This window comes from Gallinula chloropus, assembly GCF_964237585.1.
Source record: "Gallinula chloropus genome assembly, chromosome: 11".
Taxonomy (NCBI): domain Eukaryota; kingdom Metazoa; phylum Chordata; class Aves; order Gruiformes; family Rallidae; genus Gallinula; species Gallinula chloropus.
Genome location: NC_140096.1, coordinates 10289068 through 10303365, shown reverse-complemented (window position 1 = coordinate 10303365; position 14298 = coordinate 10289068). Strand labels below are relative to the sequence as shown.

The following is a 14298-nucleotide window of genomic DNA, read 5'->3' as shown; positions in this document are numbered from 1 at the left end:
AGGTTAGGGATGGGAGAGCCACCATGGTTCTTCGGACATTTGGGTGCTGGAGCAGGTGTTCCTAGGCCAGGTCTGTGTTCTTTCACTTTCTAGGGCACTACAGTGACCAATTTCTGTTCTACCTCAGCAGAATCTCGTCGTTTATGGTGGGAGTGGGGGGTTTTTAAGCCGTGTCAAATCAGATCTGCAGAATGATTGCTGGATGAGATACAGAGGGAGATGGTTTCTGTGGTCCTGCCTGCATGTAAGGATGATAGCAGTCACTCCTCCCCACCACATCATGTACCACCCACAGCACTGCTGTTCCCAGGGAGGGCCTTTCTCTCCCCAAAATACCTCTGAAGCCAATCTAAGTGTTGTCATTTCCTTTTAAAATTAAAATAAAATAAACACTGGTCATATTAGAGTGGGGTGAAAACCTCTCTGTAGACAAGCAGTCATCTGTTAAGAGTAATGAAAGTTGATGCACTCCATCACTTGAACCCTTTGACTGAAGGAGGCGCCCATCCCATTCAGATTTCTAGGGATCAGTGACAACTATGAAACTCAGCAAAAATGCATTTATTTTTTTAAGCATCAGGTTTTGGAAAGAAAACTGTAGGGTAAGCTACACAACAACGTGTCTTCACGTGAGCAACGGAGAATTGTATGAGAGGGAAATCACAGTAAACAGCTCCAAGTCACAGTCCAGCTGATCAAAGTCCATAAAAATCTTCAAAACAGCCACTGAAACAAACATCTTCACTGACCGTATTGTCCAGTGTCTAGCTTATGAGAAAACCGTTAAATCAACCCAAACCAAATCATTATGCATGCTGACCCATGTACCTGAGCCTCAACCTCTGCTCACATTTCTAAAGGGTGTAAACATGTATGTGTGTCGTTGGCATCAGGAACTGACAGCTCGCCTGGAGAAAACATCTCCATTGAGTTCAGGGGGTGATGGGGTCTTGCCTACTCTGCAGTTTTCTCACCAGAAAGCTACCAAAGCCTGCAATGATGCTCTCTTTCTGAAAGCTACTTCCTTCAGATAGGCATATTTTGGTATTTTCTCTTATCTGCATGTAAGATTGTCATCGTACTGTAGCCCATAATCATCTTCTCACAAATGGGAGAAGTGCTGCAATAGCTTAATGTGTTTAATCAGCAGGTACTCACTCCCTCATGGAGGAGCTCCTGTGGAATGGTTATTTAAACCTGGCTACTGTTTGCTTTTTTCCAATGTATTGTGAAACAGTCAAGTGGGAAAACATAATGCACAGAAAAATTTTGGTTGAGATGTAATTAAGTGGAAATGAGAAGTTGGATTTAAAATAGACGTAGGAAGTGTTTCTGGTGGTTCTTCTGTTTCTGTAGCACTAGGTAAGATGCTGGTGCTGGCGCTTACTGTGAATTGTATGTGTTCCTTTGGAAAACCCTAGGTTTTCAAAGGGAATATATCAGGGCCTGTGCTCGGCCACAACATCCCTGGGTGGCATGAGGACACCCCTGAAGTTACACAAAGAGGGTGAACTTGGCCAAAGAGTTGTTGCTATTTACAGTGAGGGGTAGAAAATCACATATATAATTTACTTAAGAAATTAGTCTATGCTGTGCTAGGGAATCACCTGGGCAAGGACACCTCTCCCTAAAAAACTGTCCCAGTTGAACAGTTATGCAGAGGTTTCATGGGGTGGATCCATCGCAGGTACCTCTGAGCCCCAAAAGCCACACACAGAGGACCTGAATCCAGCATCTTCAAATCCACCTACACCTGCTTGTAAGGGCATGGAGCAATAGGACGAGAGGCGATGGGTTAAACTAGAGCAGGGCAGGTTTAGATGGGACCTTAGGAAGAAGTTCTTCACTCTGAGGGTGGTGGATCACTGGCACAGGTTGCCCAGACAGGTGGTGGAGGCCCCATCCCTGGAGACATTCAAGGACAGGCTTGATGGGGCTCTGAGCAATCCGATGTAATTAAAGGTGTCTCTGCTCACTGCAGAGGGTGGGACTAGATGGTCTTTAAAGGTCCCTTCCCACCTAACACATCCTGTCATTCTATATGATTCTATGACTCTGAGTTCGACTGTGCCCAGCCCACAGTGCGCTGTGGGTGGCCCTGCCCCTTGGGGTCCCACGGTGAAGGCCACGTACTGAGGGGCAGTGTAGAGGCAAAGAAAGTCACTCAGAACAAGGGAAGGTCCTTTGAAACCTTCTCCATGGGAGAATTTGTCTTGAAGAGGGCCTTAGGCTGGCTGTAGGTGCGAGTTACAGGATGCGGCAGCAATTCAGGAGCAAACTTAGGGCTGTGTGAGGAACAAATAATGTACAAGAGGAGGAGGAGTGTGGGAAAGGTGAAGCAGAGGTGGTGGTCACTGGTGGGATGCACGCAAAGCTGAGGCTGCCATGCTGAAACAAGCTGCTGGCTTTCACATGTCTGCAGCTCTGAGTGTGAAGACCAAACCTGCTGTTTATTGTTACTGGCTGTTTCCAGAGTTGTGTGTTTTTAGCAGAGAAGACACTCAGCATATGTCAGTGTGTGGATGTGGAATTGTCTTTGGTTTGATCATAGAGCCACGGAGCTGGGAAAGTAGAAGAAAAACTCCACTATATTTTCCAGCCCAGCAAGGTCAGGCATGGGTGGCACAGCATAGGTCTGGTCACACCAGTTGGGCTGCTCATCAGCTTTCAACACATTGGTCTTAAACAGAGTTTTATCTTCTGGAGGTCAGAAGACTTCCACTGCTACAGAACTCCTCTGAATAATGTTGCAGGATCTTCCACAACAGAGTTGGTAGTTGAGTATCACAGTTGAGTATCACAGAAGAGGCCCAGATTTCATGTGAAATACCTTCATCCTTTTCTTGTCATTCCTTCATTCATCCTTTCTTGTCATTCCTTCATTGAGGAGCCACTCTCTTTGCTCATGAGCCGGCTCCTCATGACGATACTACTGTGCCTCGATATCTGGTCCTGGAACTCTGAAGATATAAAGAAATACAGGATCGGATCCAAACAGCAGTCCAGACTTGCAAGACATATGGAAAAGGGATGGATGGAGAGCGTCATGCTGCTCAGGAAGCAGTTTGTAATGATATTTTCTTTCACCAGCATGTAGAAAAAGAAGCTGATGTGGTATGGTGCAAAACACACGCAGAACACAATGGCACACATGGAAACCATCCTTGAAGCTTTGCTCTTCTCACTGCTGTTTTGCAGAGGTATCTGGAAGTCCCGAAGAGAGTCTTTTGTTTTCCAAGTAGAGTATAAAATAGTGATGAGTGGGATGATGAACCCAAAGAGCTCTGCTATGACCAGCATCAGCACAGTTAATACACTGCTTCTGATCTGCACGACTTGAAGGTCTGCAAAGCAGGCACTTGTGTCATTGCTCAGGCTTTGGTCTCGCATGATGGGGAACGACGAACACGCGAGCCCAACCACGACCCACACCCCAGCGCTGATGGCTATGTCATACCTCCGCTTCCAGTCCTTGGCATGGAACGGCTTGTACAGGAAGCAGTACCGCTGGAAGCTGATGCAGGTGAGGAAGCAGATGCTGGCGTACATGTTGAGGTACTTCAGGTAGAAGCACAGAAGGCAAAGGAATTTCCCAAAAGGCCATGTGGAGATGATATAATAGTATATCCGCAGTGGCAGCGAGAGGACGTGAGCCAGGTCGGCCACGGCCAGGTTGATCATGAAGATGATGGCTTTGTTCTTCTTGTTGATGAAGCGGCACAGGACCCACAGGGCAATGCTGTTGGCCAGGAGGCCAGGGATGAATATGAGGGTGTACATGGTTGCATACACATTGTTTTTGAACGTCATATTCTGAGATGAGCAGGTCTGGTTGCTCTGTGTCATGACTGGGCTGCTGGCAACATTTGTCATGATGTAGGATGGTTGGGTAATTCCTGTAGGGAACAAAAACAGGGGCTGTAAAGGCAAAGGCACCACAAGAGTTGTTGGTGTTCACATTTGCATTTCCTATATGACTGTTCAGTCCAAAGGAGAGGTTTGGAAATGTCTTCTGTATAAAACATCCCACTATAACCCTCACAGCTGCCCTCAGAGGTCTCCCACTACTCATGCAGAGGTGAGGACCATTCCTGTTGTGTCAGTCCCCTTGCTGGGCTGTCTGAGCACCATAAGCATGAGTGAGGCTGTGTCATCCTGCTAACGGAGGAGCTGGAGAAGCTGCCTATCCTTTTGGGAGCTCAAGGTAATCTGTGCTGTGGTCTCTGGGTAGTGGGGAAGGAGTATACAGAAGAAAGATGTGCTATAGCCCAGCTTCTGCATGTGAGCCCAACGATCAAAATGTGGGTGCCAACCACTGAATCATGGCTGCTGCTGTCTGTAGGGCATCATATGGGTGGCACCTCTCCTGACCCCATCGGTGGACCCACCTTCTCTGGCATCATGGGGAGAGATCATGTGGAAAAAGGTAGCAGGGAGCAGGCAGGTGGTGCTGCCATCAATTTAAACTGATGGGAAGCAGAGACCTGATCAGATGAACATCCATTTCCCATCCCCCTGGAGCTTTGGTTTAGCACTTTTTTTTTTCCATCAGATAATTTTATTTTTAGATATTTCCAATTTCTGGCTCTCCTTTGGTTCAGATGAGTAGGGATGGTGACATGCCCCACGTTGAACTGTTGGGCCATCTGTCCTGTGTCAGCTTTTCTAACAGTGACTTGTCTCCAGCACAGGCAGGAGCAGTTTGGTTTTATCAGGTATTTCCCCATAGGGTTTTAATTCTCATTACAGCGATTCCCTCCTGTGTGTAATGTAAGGGTGAGGAATTAGTACTAGCTTCCTATTCCATGTGGCACCGCAGACATTGATTCATTCCTTCTGACTCATTTCCTGCACCACTGGCAAGGGGCATTAGCCAGAAGAGTATCTCTGTAGGTAGATATTAGTAACTCATACAGTCTTAGTAATGCTTTTTTCCCTTATGTTACAAAAAGAGCAGCGTTTTGAGCTCTGGTGACAAAGAACTGCGTTCTCAGCTGGTTGATCCTTGCAGTACTTGGACTTGGCAGCTCAGACAGATGCTGTTCTAGGCTGCTACAGAAGGGCTCTAACTCATCGCCCAGGATGCCCAGACATGGCAAGGTCCCAGCACGGGACACAAGCCACCCTTGCTGTGGGTGCAGTGGCCCTGGCTGATGTGGATGATGAGCCTCAGCACTGCTCCTGCAGGCTCCCTAAACACATGCTGCTGCCAACCTACTTTCTTTTCTTTTTAAACTTGTCTTTCATGTTCTCACACTCTTCAAACAGCAAGGCCTGCATGTTTGTCATCTCCCTCAGCTTTGGGAACTGGGCTACACCCTTCAGTTGCGCCAAATTTCAAATAAATACTCTGCAAGTGAGGAAACCTCTGTCTAATGACAGTCCTTCCCCAAGAGGCACGAATGCCTCAGAGCTGGTTTTGTCCCTCCAGCCTCCAGTCGCTCCCAGTAACACTTGTCCCAAGGCAGCACTGGGACAGGAAGCTCCATGGTGGGACCCCATGCTGCACCACCACAGCCTTGCTCTTACCACAAGGACAGAACATGCCCATGGTTAGGCAAGATGGCTCAAAGAGCACCAAGAATGAGGGGAAAGATGCATCAGGCCCGTGTGCTGACTGGCACTGGCCTGAGAAGCAACATTTAGGCCTCTTGCTCTCCTTTCTGGTCCTCCTCAGGCCACAGACAGGGAACGGGCAGGGCACCCAGCTGGGTGCTGGGGTGGATGTGCAGTGTGTTTCTTCATAGAGCAGTAAATCTAGGTTACATCCTGGTTTTTTAGAGTGCTGTGAATTTTGGGCAGTCTGGCTATTTGTGATCCCATTCCCTCTGGTTTCCCTGCAGCTCTAGGTGGACATGCTGTCTGCTGCCCTTGTCTCTGACACCCAATTTCTGTCCCTTCAGGTGACCTCCTGCTTTGCCAAGACACCATTCAAAGTCCTAGCTGCCTGGTTTCTCTTGGGTAGTGAGGTTTGGTGCTCCTCCAACCCACAGGCGCTAGATGGCCACCGAAACCTTACAGGATTAGGCTCCTCTGCAGGGTGTTCTGTGTTAAGGACACACTCACCTTTAAGTGATGGCCCAGAGACACATTCATCACTTCAAATGAGTCATAACAGTCAGTTTGCCTGTGGAGGTCCCCAGATTCAGTTAACCCTCACTTACATATCACAACTAAGGGCCAGGCTGCAACGTCAGCAACCGGTTGAGGCCGCTGACTCAAAATGGCCTTTGACTGGAGCCACTTGGGGTAAACCACCATGTCCAGGATGTGTCTGCTGTAACACACGGGTGATGCTGAGCACACAGATACCGGACATCAGCCTTCACTTTCTGAGTACAGCAGCCTGTTCCTGGCATGCAGGAGAGCACGGGGCTGGGCTGCCAGGGCTGCAACGTGCCCGAGTCCATGGAGGAGCCCACGGGCACAGAGAGGTTCCTCCTCAGCCTTCATCTTCATCTCATTGTCCACAAGGTGTCAGAGTTAATCAAGATTTCATTTCTTTGCCCTCTTTTAGGTGGTTCTTTACACCCCTGGAGGGAGTAGGGCTGTCTGAGTGGCAGGAGGCAGAAGCTGTGGTGTGACTATGTTCTCACGAGCTTGTGCTCCTACCTTCCAGGGTGACCCCAAACTGAAAAATTCTTGTGGTGCTGAATAACCAACAGTAGGGAAAAGTAACGGTCCCTGGAGTAGGCCTGACATTGCTGGTACTTACAGGTAGAAGCATCCGGAAAAGCTGCATTGCGATGGAGACTAGGGAGCTACTTTCAAACTCAGAAGGGAGCATATAAACAGGAGGGGATTCAACTTTTTAAAAGGATAGACAATGGTAGGACAAGGGGGATGGATTAAAGCTAAAGGAGGGAAGGTTTAGATTAGATATTAGGGGGAAGTTCTTTACAGAGAGAGTGGTGAGGGGCTGGAACAGGCTGCCCAGAGAGGGGGTGGGTGCCCCATCCCAGGAGGTGTTCAAGGCCAGGTTGGATGGAGCCCTGAGCAACCTTGTCCAGGCCTCCAGGCCTGGCGGTTGGTGGCCCTGCCTGTGGCAGGGGGTTGGAGCTCTATGATCCTTGGGGTCCCTTCCAACCCAGCCCAGTCTATGATTCTGTGAACCAAAAGGCAATAAAACCCCATCTGTGGAAAAGCAGGTGATGTCCCATCCCCAGCACCCCCAGCAAACGGCACGCTGTCATTGATGAAGAGGAGATGTATAGCCTGCGGGGTCAGAACAAGCCTCTCCCTGGCATTCAGTGCCCTTGGGGTTGGGCCGCGTGTCATGACACGGGGTGAGCAGGAGGACCAGGCCAGCAGTGCTAAAGCATTAATGTAATTAACGGGCGATGTCTGCTCGCTCATCAGAACAGATCAATGACTTCATTACAAAGTCATAAAAATATAATGAGATTAGAGCGTCTCTTCAGACAGAATGCACCCAAGCATATGCACAGGGGACAAGGAAACGGTTGGGCTTCTGCCCTTCCTCCCACTTGCCCTGTTCAGATGGAAGCTTAACCCCCCCTCTGCTGTCCCCTTACCTCCTGAGCTGGGCACAACAGCAGGCGCAGAGACATCAGGGCTCCAAAGAACCTCTGAAAGCAAAAGCAGTGGCTGCATGATGCCTGCACAGCAAAGGTAGAAGGCTGAAAAGCTCCATCAGATTTTATCTGCGCTTATTTACGTATGGCAGGGAGTCATCTCCTTCCGACAGATTGTTCTCAGAGTATGAGATCTAAAAAGAAACCAGCAGCAACTCAACCCAGTGTTATCTAGCCACCCATCCTTACATCTTCAGTAAAGCCTGTGTTTCTGAGGCAGCTGCAGTAAGGACACGGTTAAATTTGCACCTTATTAATTGTAGCTGGACGTTTGGAAACTAAACATGGCATTTCCACAGCACTGAGAAGCACAGGAAGGTCATGCCAGGGTCCTGGATCTTTCCAGCACGCCCACGGGCAGGTGGGTTAATGGATTTAAGACACAAACGCTTCTCCACCCTGCCCTCGCTGCAGGAGCATGTCACGCTGCTGCTCATACTTCTGCATGAAACCTCCACAGTCAGAAGTGGAAAGCTCTACAGTTAAAGGTACTTTTTCTGGGTTTCTTCTTACCCAAAAGCAGAAAACCAAAGCAGATCTGGTCTGTGTGATGCGTTGTGATGAGCTGCTTTCAGTTTGCAGTGCTGGGCTAGTTCTCAGCCCTGCCGCTGAAGGAGGCGGGCGCGCACTGGGAGCAGGACCTGCAGCCTCACTGGAGAGCTCTGCTCCAGGCGGAGTGAGGGCTGTCCATCATGGATGTGATTCCTACAGCCGGTGATTTCACACCAGAGCCAGGGTCCCAGCACTTTCACTTGACACCAGAAAACATTCCCCTGAACAAAGCCCTGAGTTCCCACACATCCTGTTGCTCCAGTCTGATGCCACCTCCAGCAAGCCAGCTCTGACATCCTGGCTCGCCTTCAGAGCTATTCCCTTTTGATTCACCTTAAAACAGTGCAGATTCAGAGGCCATCCAACTCTAAATCCTGGCTGTAACTGCCACAGTCACACATGCTCTGTCACCGTGCTCCCACTGGAGCTGCTGTCTGTAGGGCACAAGCCCAACAGCAAACCGCCTTTTACTCTAAAAGCTTCAGCCCAGTTTTAACCCAGACCAGTGCCTGCAGCCTGGGTTATAAATTATAACCTCCTCAGGGCTCTCATGTAACAAAAGCAAATCCCAGCAACCTTGCTATTTTCGTCAGTTTGTGCTCCCGCTGACTAATACTAATTTCCTACTGCTGCAGCTCTAAGAGCACCCAGACAGGCAGCTCGTAGATTGATGGGGTTTTGTATGCTAATATAAATCACTGCTAGAAAAAACAGATTCACAAGTTTCCCCTTACTGTCAAAGTAGGATTTTAAAATAAAAGATATTCCCTGAGAAATCAGGGGAAAGAAGGAAATTGAGCCCAGTAACGGCACGGGAGAGCAGCTGGGAACAGCTCCTTGCCCACGCTCTGACATTTTGCGTTCTCTAGCAGTAGCGATCTCAACTCCTCCATGTGTTCATATAGAGTGTTGGCACGCAAAGCAGAGCTGCCTCTTTTCAGGACTCAAAGCGTTGCAAATCTCCTCTTGGTGAGAGCCAAGCCCTAAGAACAAGCTTGGGGAGCACAGAGTTTTTGCAGGGAGCAGCCCAGGCGCGTTACCCTTGGTTCTGAAGCGAAAGAGAGAGCTGAAAAGCAGCCTTACCTTTTCAAGCAGAGACCCAGCTATGTGCAACTGTGCTGTGAGGAGGAAGTAGTGTCCGGGCTATATCACACCAGCCTTGTTTACATGTGCACAGGGACCTGGATGACATCACAGAGTGCTGTAAGGTGCTGCTTTGCCTGCAGCTGGGGCTGCCGCTGTGATGGGTACCTGGCTCGCAGCTCCAACCTCTTCTGCAGAACTCCCTTGCTCAGCTCCCAGCCTTGCTGAGCTGAGTGCCAGCTGGGCATCCGCACCGGTGCCCCAAAATCAAGGTCGTGTGCCTTTGTCCTAGGTGTTTTCCCTCCCCTGGGATGGCTCGGCACCACTTGGGCTGCTGGGCGGGAGAAAATCCCAAGAGGAGCTGGGTGTTCTGTGCAAGGCACCCCTTCCTCCTCTCCAAGCACAGCTCTGACCTGACCACAGAAACACTCCCAAAGTTTCTGCTTGCTCCTCTCTGGGAAGTTTAACCTTGCTCTTGCCTCCTAGCGCTATGACCTCTTGCTGATGCAGTCCAACTTCCCAGTGGCTTTTTATAGCGCTTCTGTGAGCCTTGCTTGGCATTTCTGTGAGCTAACGAAGCAGGCAGCTCTGTTTGCACTTGCTGGAGCTCGCAGCCAGCAATGTCAAACAGTGGCACTTCTGGAACTGTTTCAAGCAGTGAGGTGAAATACAGCTTCACCCATATCCCAGAGGGTAAAAGCATTAGTGAGGCCAGGACTTGTCCCACCTAGAAGGCCACCAGGAATCTGCCCTGCTTTGCCTCTTCAGGATCAGCCCCTGCCCTGCAGCACGCAACCATCCCTGAAGCTCAGCAGTTAAACTCGGTCGTGGTTTAAGGGTGTGAAGTAGAACATCCCTGCACTTACTACCTGACTTGGGGACAGCACAGACATTCATGTCAGACTGCTCAGAAACCTCAGAAGCTCAGACATAATGGCTCCGATCCAGATACAGATGCTGCACAGTGAACACCCTCTAGACTCAGCGCCGTGCTGTACAGGTGGTCCTGTTTCCCTGAATTGTCAAAGGAAGTTGTCAGAAGCTGGAGATTGTCAGGTGTTTGTTTTAAAATTACTTACAGGGGCTGCATGAAAACCAACAGGGAGCTTGTGCCCCATCCTGTAGCATTGCACCCTGTTTGGCTGCTGTTTCAGCAGCAACAGGAGATATTTGCTGCAACATCCAGTCCCAAAGTTGTCTCTAACATTAAATCACTGCATCAACAGCAGTCCAGAAGCAGTTCACAGATTGACCTGAGTAGCATTTCTGGAAAACAAACATTACCAGCTCTCCCACAGATGCTCTCTTGTCTGCATGAACATCCTTCTACAGCGCTTTCATCCCTCACTGTGCTGCCCACAGGAGACCTGACTGATCAGAGCAAAAGCCAGGATCTTTGTGGAAAGGAGAGATGGAGTTAAACATACATAAACATACAGTATGTGAAACGCTGCAGTCACAGAAGTAAACTGGAACAATAAAAATGGGTGTTTGTGAAAATACACAACCTGTAGGAGCAGGTCTGTGTACAGAAGAGATGCAGCTACTGCTGCTGCACATCAGTTGTTGGGGCAGGCTGGTTTAGGGCAGGCAGACAGAGATTTAAAGGCATGGGTCATATAAAATAATAATTCACTCTAAGTTCTTTGTGCTTAATATCCCCAGTTGCAACACGAGGATAAGGTTTTCCTGTCTGAAACTGAAGGATGTTTGCTGTCTGGGGTTTTTTTTTCTTTTGTAGAACTCAGCTAGAAGATGACATGCATTTCAAAAAACTTCTAGGTGACCAGCGCTTGGTGCTGGCAGAGACCTGTGGTGTAGCCAGCCTGGGGGGCTGGAGCCTCGCTCGCCTGGGCTGTGTATCAGTTATCCTGCAGGCAAGGAGTGAGGAAGTGGGGTTTTCTGCTGATAAGACCCAATTCACTCTAGGGAATAGGCAGACAGTTACACTGGTTACAGATGTGCTTTCCCTGTAGATCTGTTTGCCCTAATTGTGTAGGTAAAACTCCACTTTGCATAGCGTGTGTAAGACCCTTCCTGCTCTTGCTTAACACCAGTTAATGAGCCTGCCAGATATATTCCCTGCCATAATTACCTATAATGAGAGGAGAGACAGCTCCTGCCAACCAGCACTGGTACTAAGTCATTCCTGGAGTTCAGAGAAGAGGCTTGACCTCATGGACCTTCCCCAGGGTGGTCTGCACCATGATTTGTGTGGGGAGTAACCTCCCTGGTAAGAGGGGTGCAGAGCCCACCAGAGGTGTGGGGTTTAACCACAGCAACAGGCTGGAAGTCAACTGCTGCGGCGCGGCGGCCGTTACGTAATGACTGACTGAGCAACCTGGGCTCTCAGGGCTTTCATGCAAGAAAAGAACTCCAGATTTGCTTGGAGGTCTGTTAGGCAGCTTCAGTGGGTGAGATGAAGGCATGTAGAAACACATCACTGTGCCTTTTCCAGGCATCTCTTTCTTCCCTGAGTTCTCTCCCAAAATCCCTGGTCAGGTTGCCTCTCTGTCTCTTACAGGCAATAGCAGCATCAATGCCTTTTAGTCCACAGAGTATTTGAAGCAGGTTTATTTTATATGATTTCCACATGTACATGGGAAGAAGTCACCTAAGGGAAAAAAATGAATCAATCTCCAATGAAACAAGTTACAGCCCCTTAGCAGGAAGCAGGGAAAAAACAATTGCACCTCTAAATAACTATTAGCATCGCTACATTAATGATTGGTATTTGTCTGAAATACAGATTTAGAGTTAGATTTCATGTTGTAGCATGGATAGCCAATTTATTTTGCTGTGAGCTCAAGCCTCTGTAGTAGGGAAAAGCAGATTTTTCAGTGGAAGATGCCACCCAGAAATTCTGTCAGTTTTGGTAAAAGTTGGGCTATGAGTTAACAGGAAGGAAATATGTGTAACCTGGTTGTCTTTCTTCTTATGGAGCACTGGAGAGGTTTCTTTAAAGGTGTGAAATCGCTTATAATGGAAAGGGAAAAGCCTGTGTGCAGATTGAAGTACATAAACGTGTTGTTTATCCTAAAATCCTCCGGTGTGCTGTAAGTCAGATAACAAAAAAGAGGAACACAGAAGGGCAAACATTACAAAATGCTGCCCTTTTATCTGTGTGTTTGGGCCCCCAGATGGTAATCATTTTTCCCCCTTAAGAAAAAGAAGAAGAAAAAAAGCAGCATATTGAAAAAGCAACAACTGGGTGTACAGGGAGAAGTATTTTCTAATTACCTGCCTGTATTTGGCAGCTGAAATATCATTGCTCATCAGTGACTCTTTTGCTGGTACAGAGCTAGAATGCCATGGCACAGTTAAATCATGTTGTTAATAATCTCCTCTGGCCCTAGTACAGAGGCACACGTTACTTTTGTCCAAAAGAGAGGCAGAGTCATTTGAAATAGATTGGGTTTTAATTCAAAACAGGAACATTTTCTAATAGAGAATCCTGCTAGTGCTGTCTTAGCTCATCACTGACAACATCCCACAACACTCATTCCCTTCCGTGGGCTCTTGAAACTGCGAACAGATAATGAGCTGAAAACGTCCATATCCACGTGTTTCTACAGTGACAAAAACATTCCTCTCTCACAGCAGAAAGAGAAAGGAAATCTTGGCATGGCTTGGAGTCTGGGGTGCCTGAAACCTTGGAACCTCACCCCAGACGTTATTCAGACAGGCTGAGCACCTTGAACCTCTGGAGCTGGATGAAACTCTGAGAAGATTTTCTCACATTAGATTTGGGGTTTGCCATACCCGCCACAAGTGCTTGCCCATGACAACTATTGTTATTGTCTTCTCAAGTTCTGTTTTTCAGCAGAAACTACAGAGGAGGAAATATGTCTTCTATTCTAACACACCAGAACCTCTGAGATGTATTTTCCATGTAAGTGGTACTAAAAATAGATTAATTGGTTGTCTTTGCTAAAAAGCCTTTGCTGTCCAGTTCAGAGTCCCTTGACACACAGGACCTGGTAAACCAGGGCCTTTGGGAAGGGGCAAAAGAAAATCCTGTGTAGGAGGGTCCTGGGGAAACATGTGCTGGTTTTTGTTGGTGATTGTTTTTATTTCTGGTTTGACTGAGAGACTAACCTGTGTGAAGGTTACACAATTAACAGGCTTTAGAGCTCTCTGCATGAGGATCTTCTAGGTTGGATCATCATACTAAAGGAAACAGAATCAGCTGAGAAGTTGTAAGCCAGTTGTAAGAGCAGTGGCCATGAAAGTCCGTGATAGTGGTGTGAACTTGTACATCCTCTGCTTGTGGCATTGGGAACCTCAGTGAAAAATAACAGCTGGCTTTCAGGAGAAGAGATTTTTGGTTGGAACCACAGGAGGGCCTGGGTCAGCAGGGGAAAGCTCCTAGAACTGGTGTGGGAAGAGCCATGGTTCAGAGTTCAGATATTTGCATGTTTGTGGTACTTCCTTTCAGCAGACCAAAGGAGTTCCCATGCGAGGGGTGACATTGCCTACCAGCACATCAGGACTTAACACGCCTGAAGAGGCAGAGAAGTGGGCTCTGGGAAGGCTGGAAGGAAAATGAAATGACTTGCTGCACAAATCATTGGTGTGCCAATGTCCCAGATACTGTCTGTGACGTTGCAGCCTAAATGACAGCTGCAGAGTGAAGGGCAACTGTGAAAACTGGAAATTTTTTCATGAAAAAAGACCCATTTTTTATGCAAACTGGAACACAAAAAGCAAATGAACTCCACAGGGGATTCCCAGGACTGGAAAATACCCTCCTAACAAATATGAGCAATCTCCGCTCCTGTTCTTCATCACATTTTCTTCATAAGGCTGCGCTTCCCCTTTCACTTCATCTGGGTAGACACCAGCAAAGGTTTCAGCAAACAGACAACATACTAAATTTGAAAAGCAGGAATAATTTGGGCTGGTAGCATACACAAATGAGATGGGTACACAGATCTAACTACACAAGAGCAAGAGTCAAAGCAAGTCAGCTAAATATATCAAAGTACTGGTAGGGGCTTGCTGCTCCCTGTAAGCCTCTCTCCTGTCTCCTGCCCTAAGCCAACTGCAGCAGAAAGTGAAATCCTCC

At 48.0% G+C, this 14298-nt stretch overlaps 1 protein-coding gene across 1 annotated transcript; it reads right to left on the bottom strand.

Moving 5' to 3' along the window:
• Nucleotides 1-2871: 2871 nt before the first annotated feature.
• P2RY10 (P2Y receptor family member 10) lies at nt 2872-3873 on the bottom strand (the record flags this gene model as incomplete). Its single annotated transcript, XM_084269209.1, has 1 exon — nt 2872-3873. The coding sequence occupies one exon, from the start codon at nt 3871-3873 to the stop codon at nt 2872-2874; it is 1002 nt and encodes a 333-aa protein (XP_084125335.1).
• Nucleotides 3874-14298: the final 10425 nt, after the last annotated feature.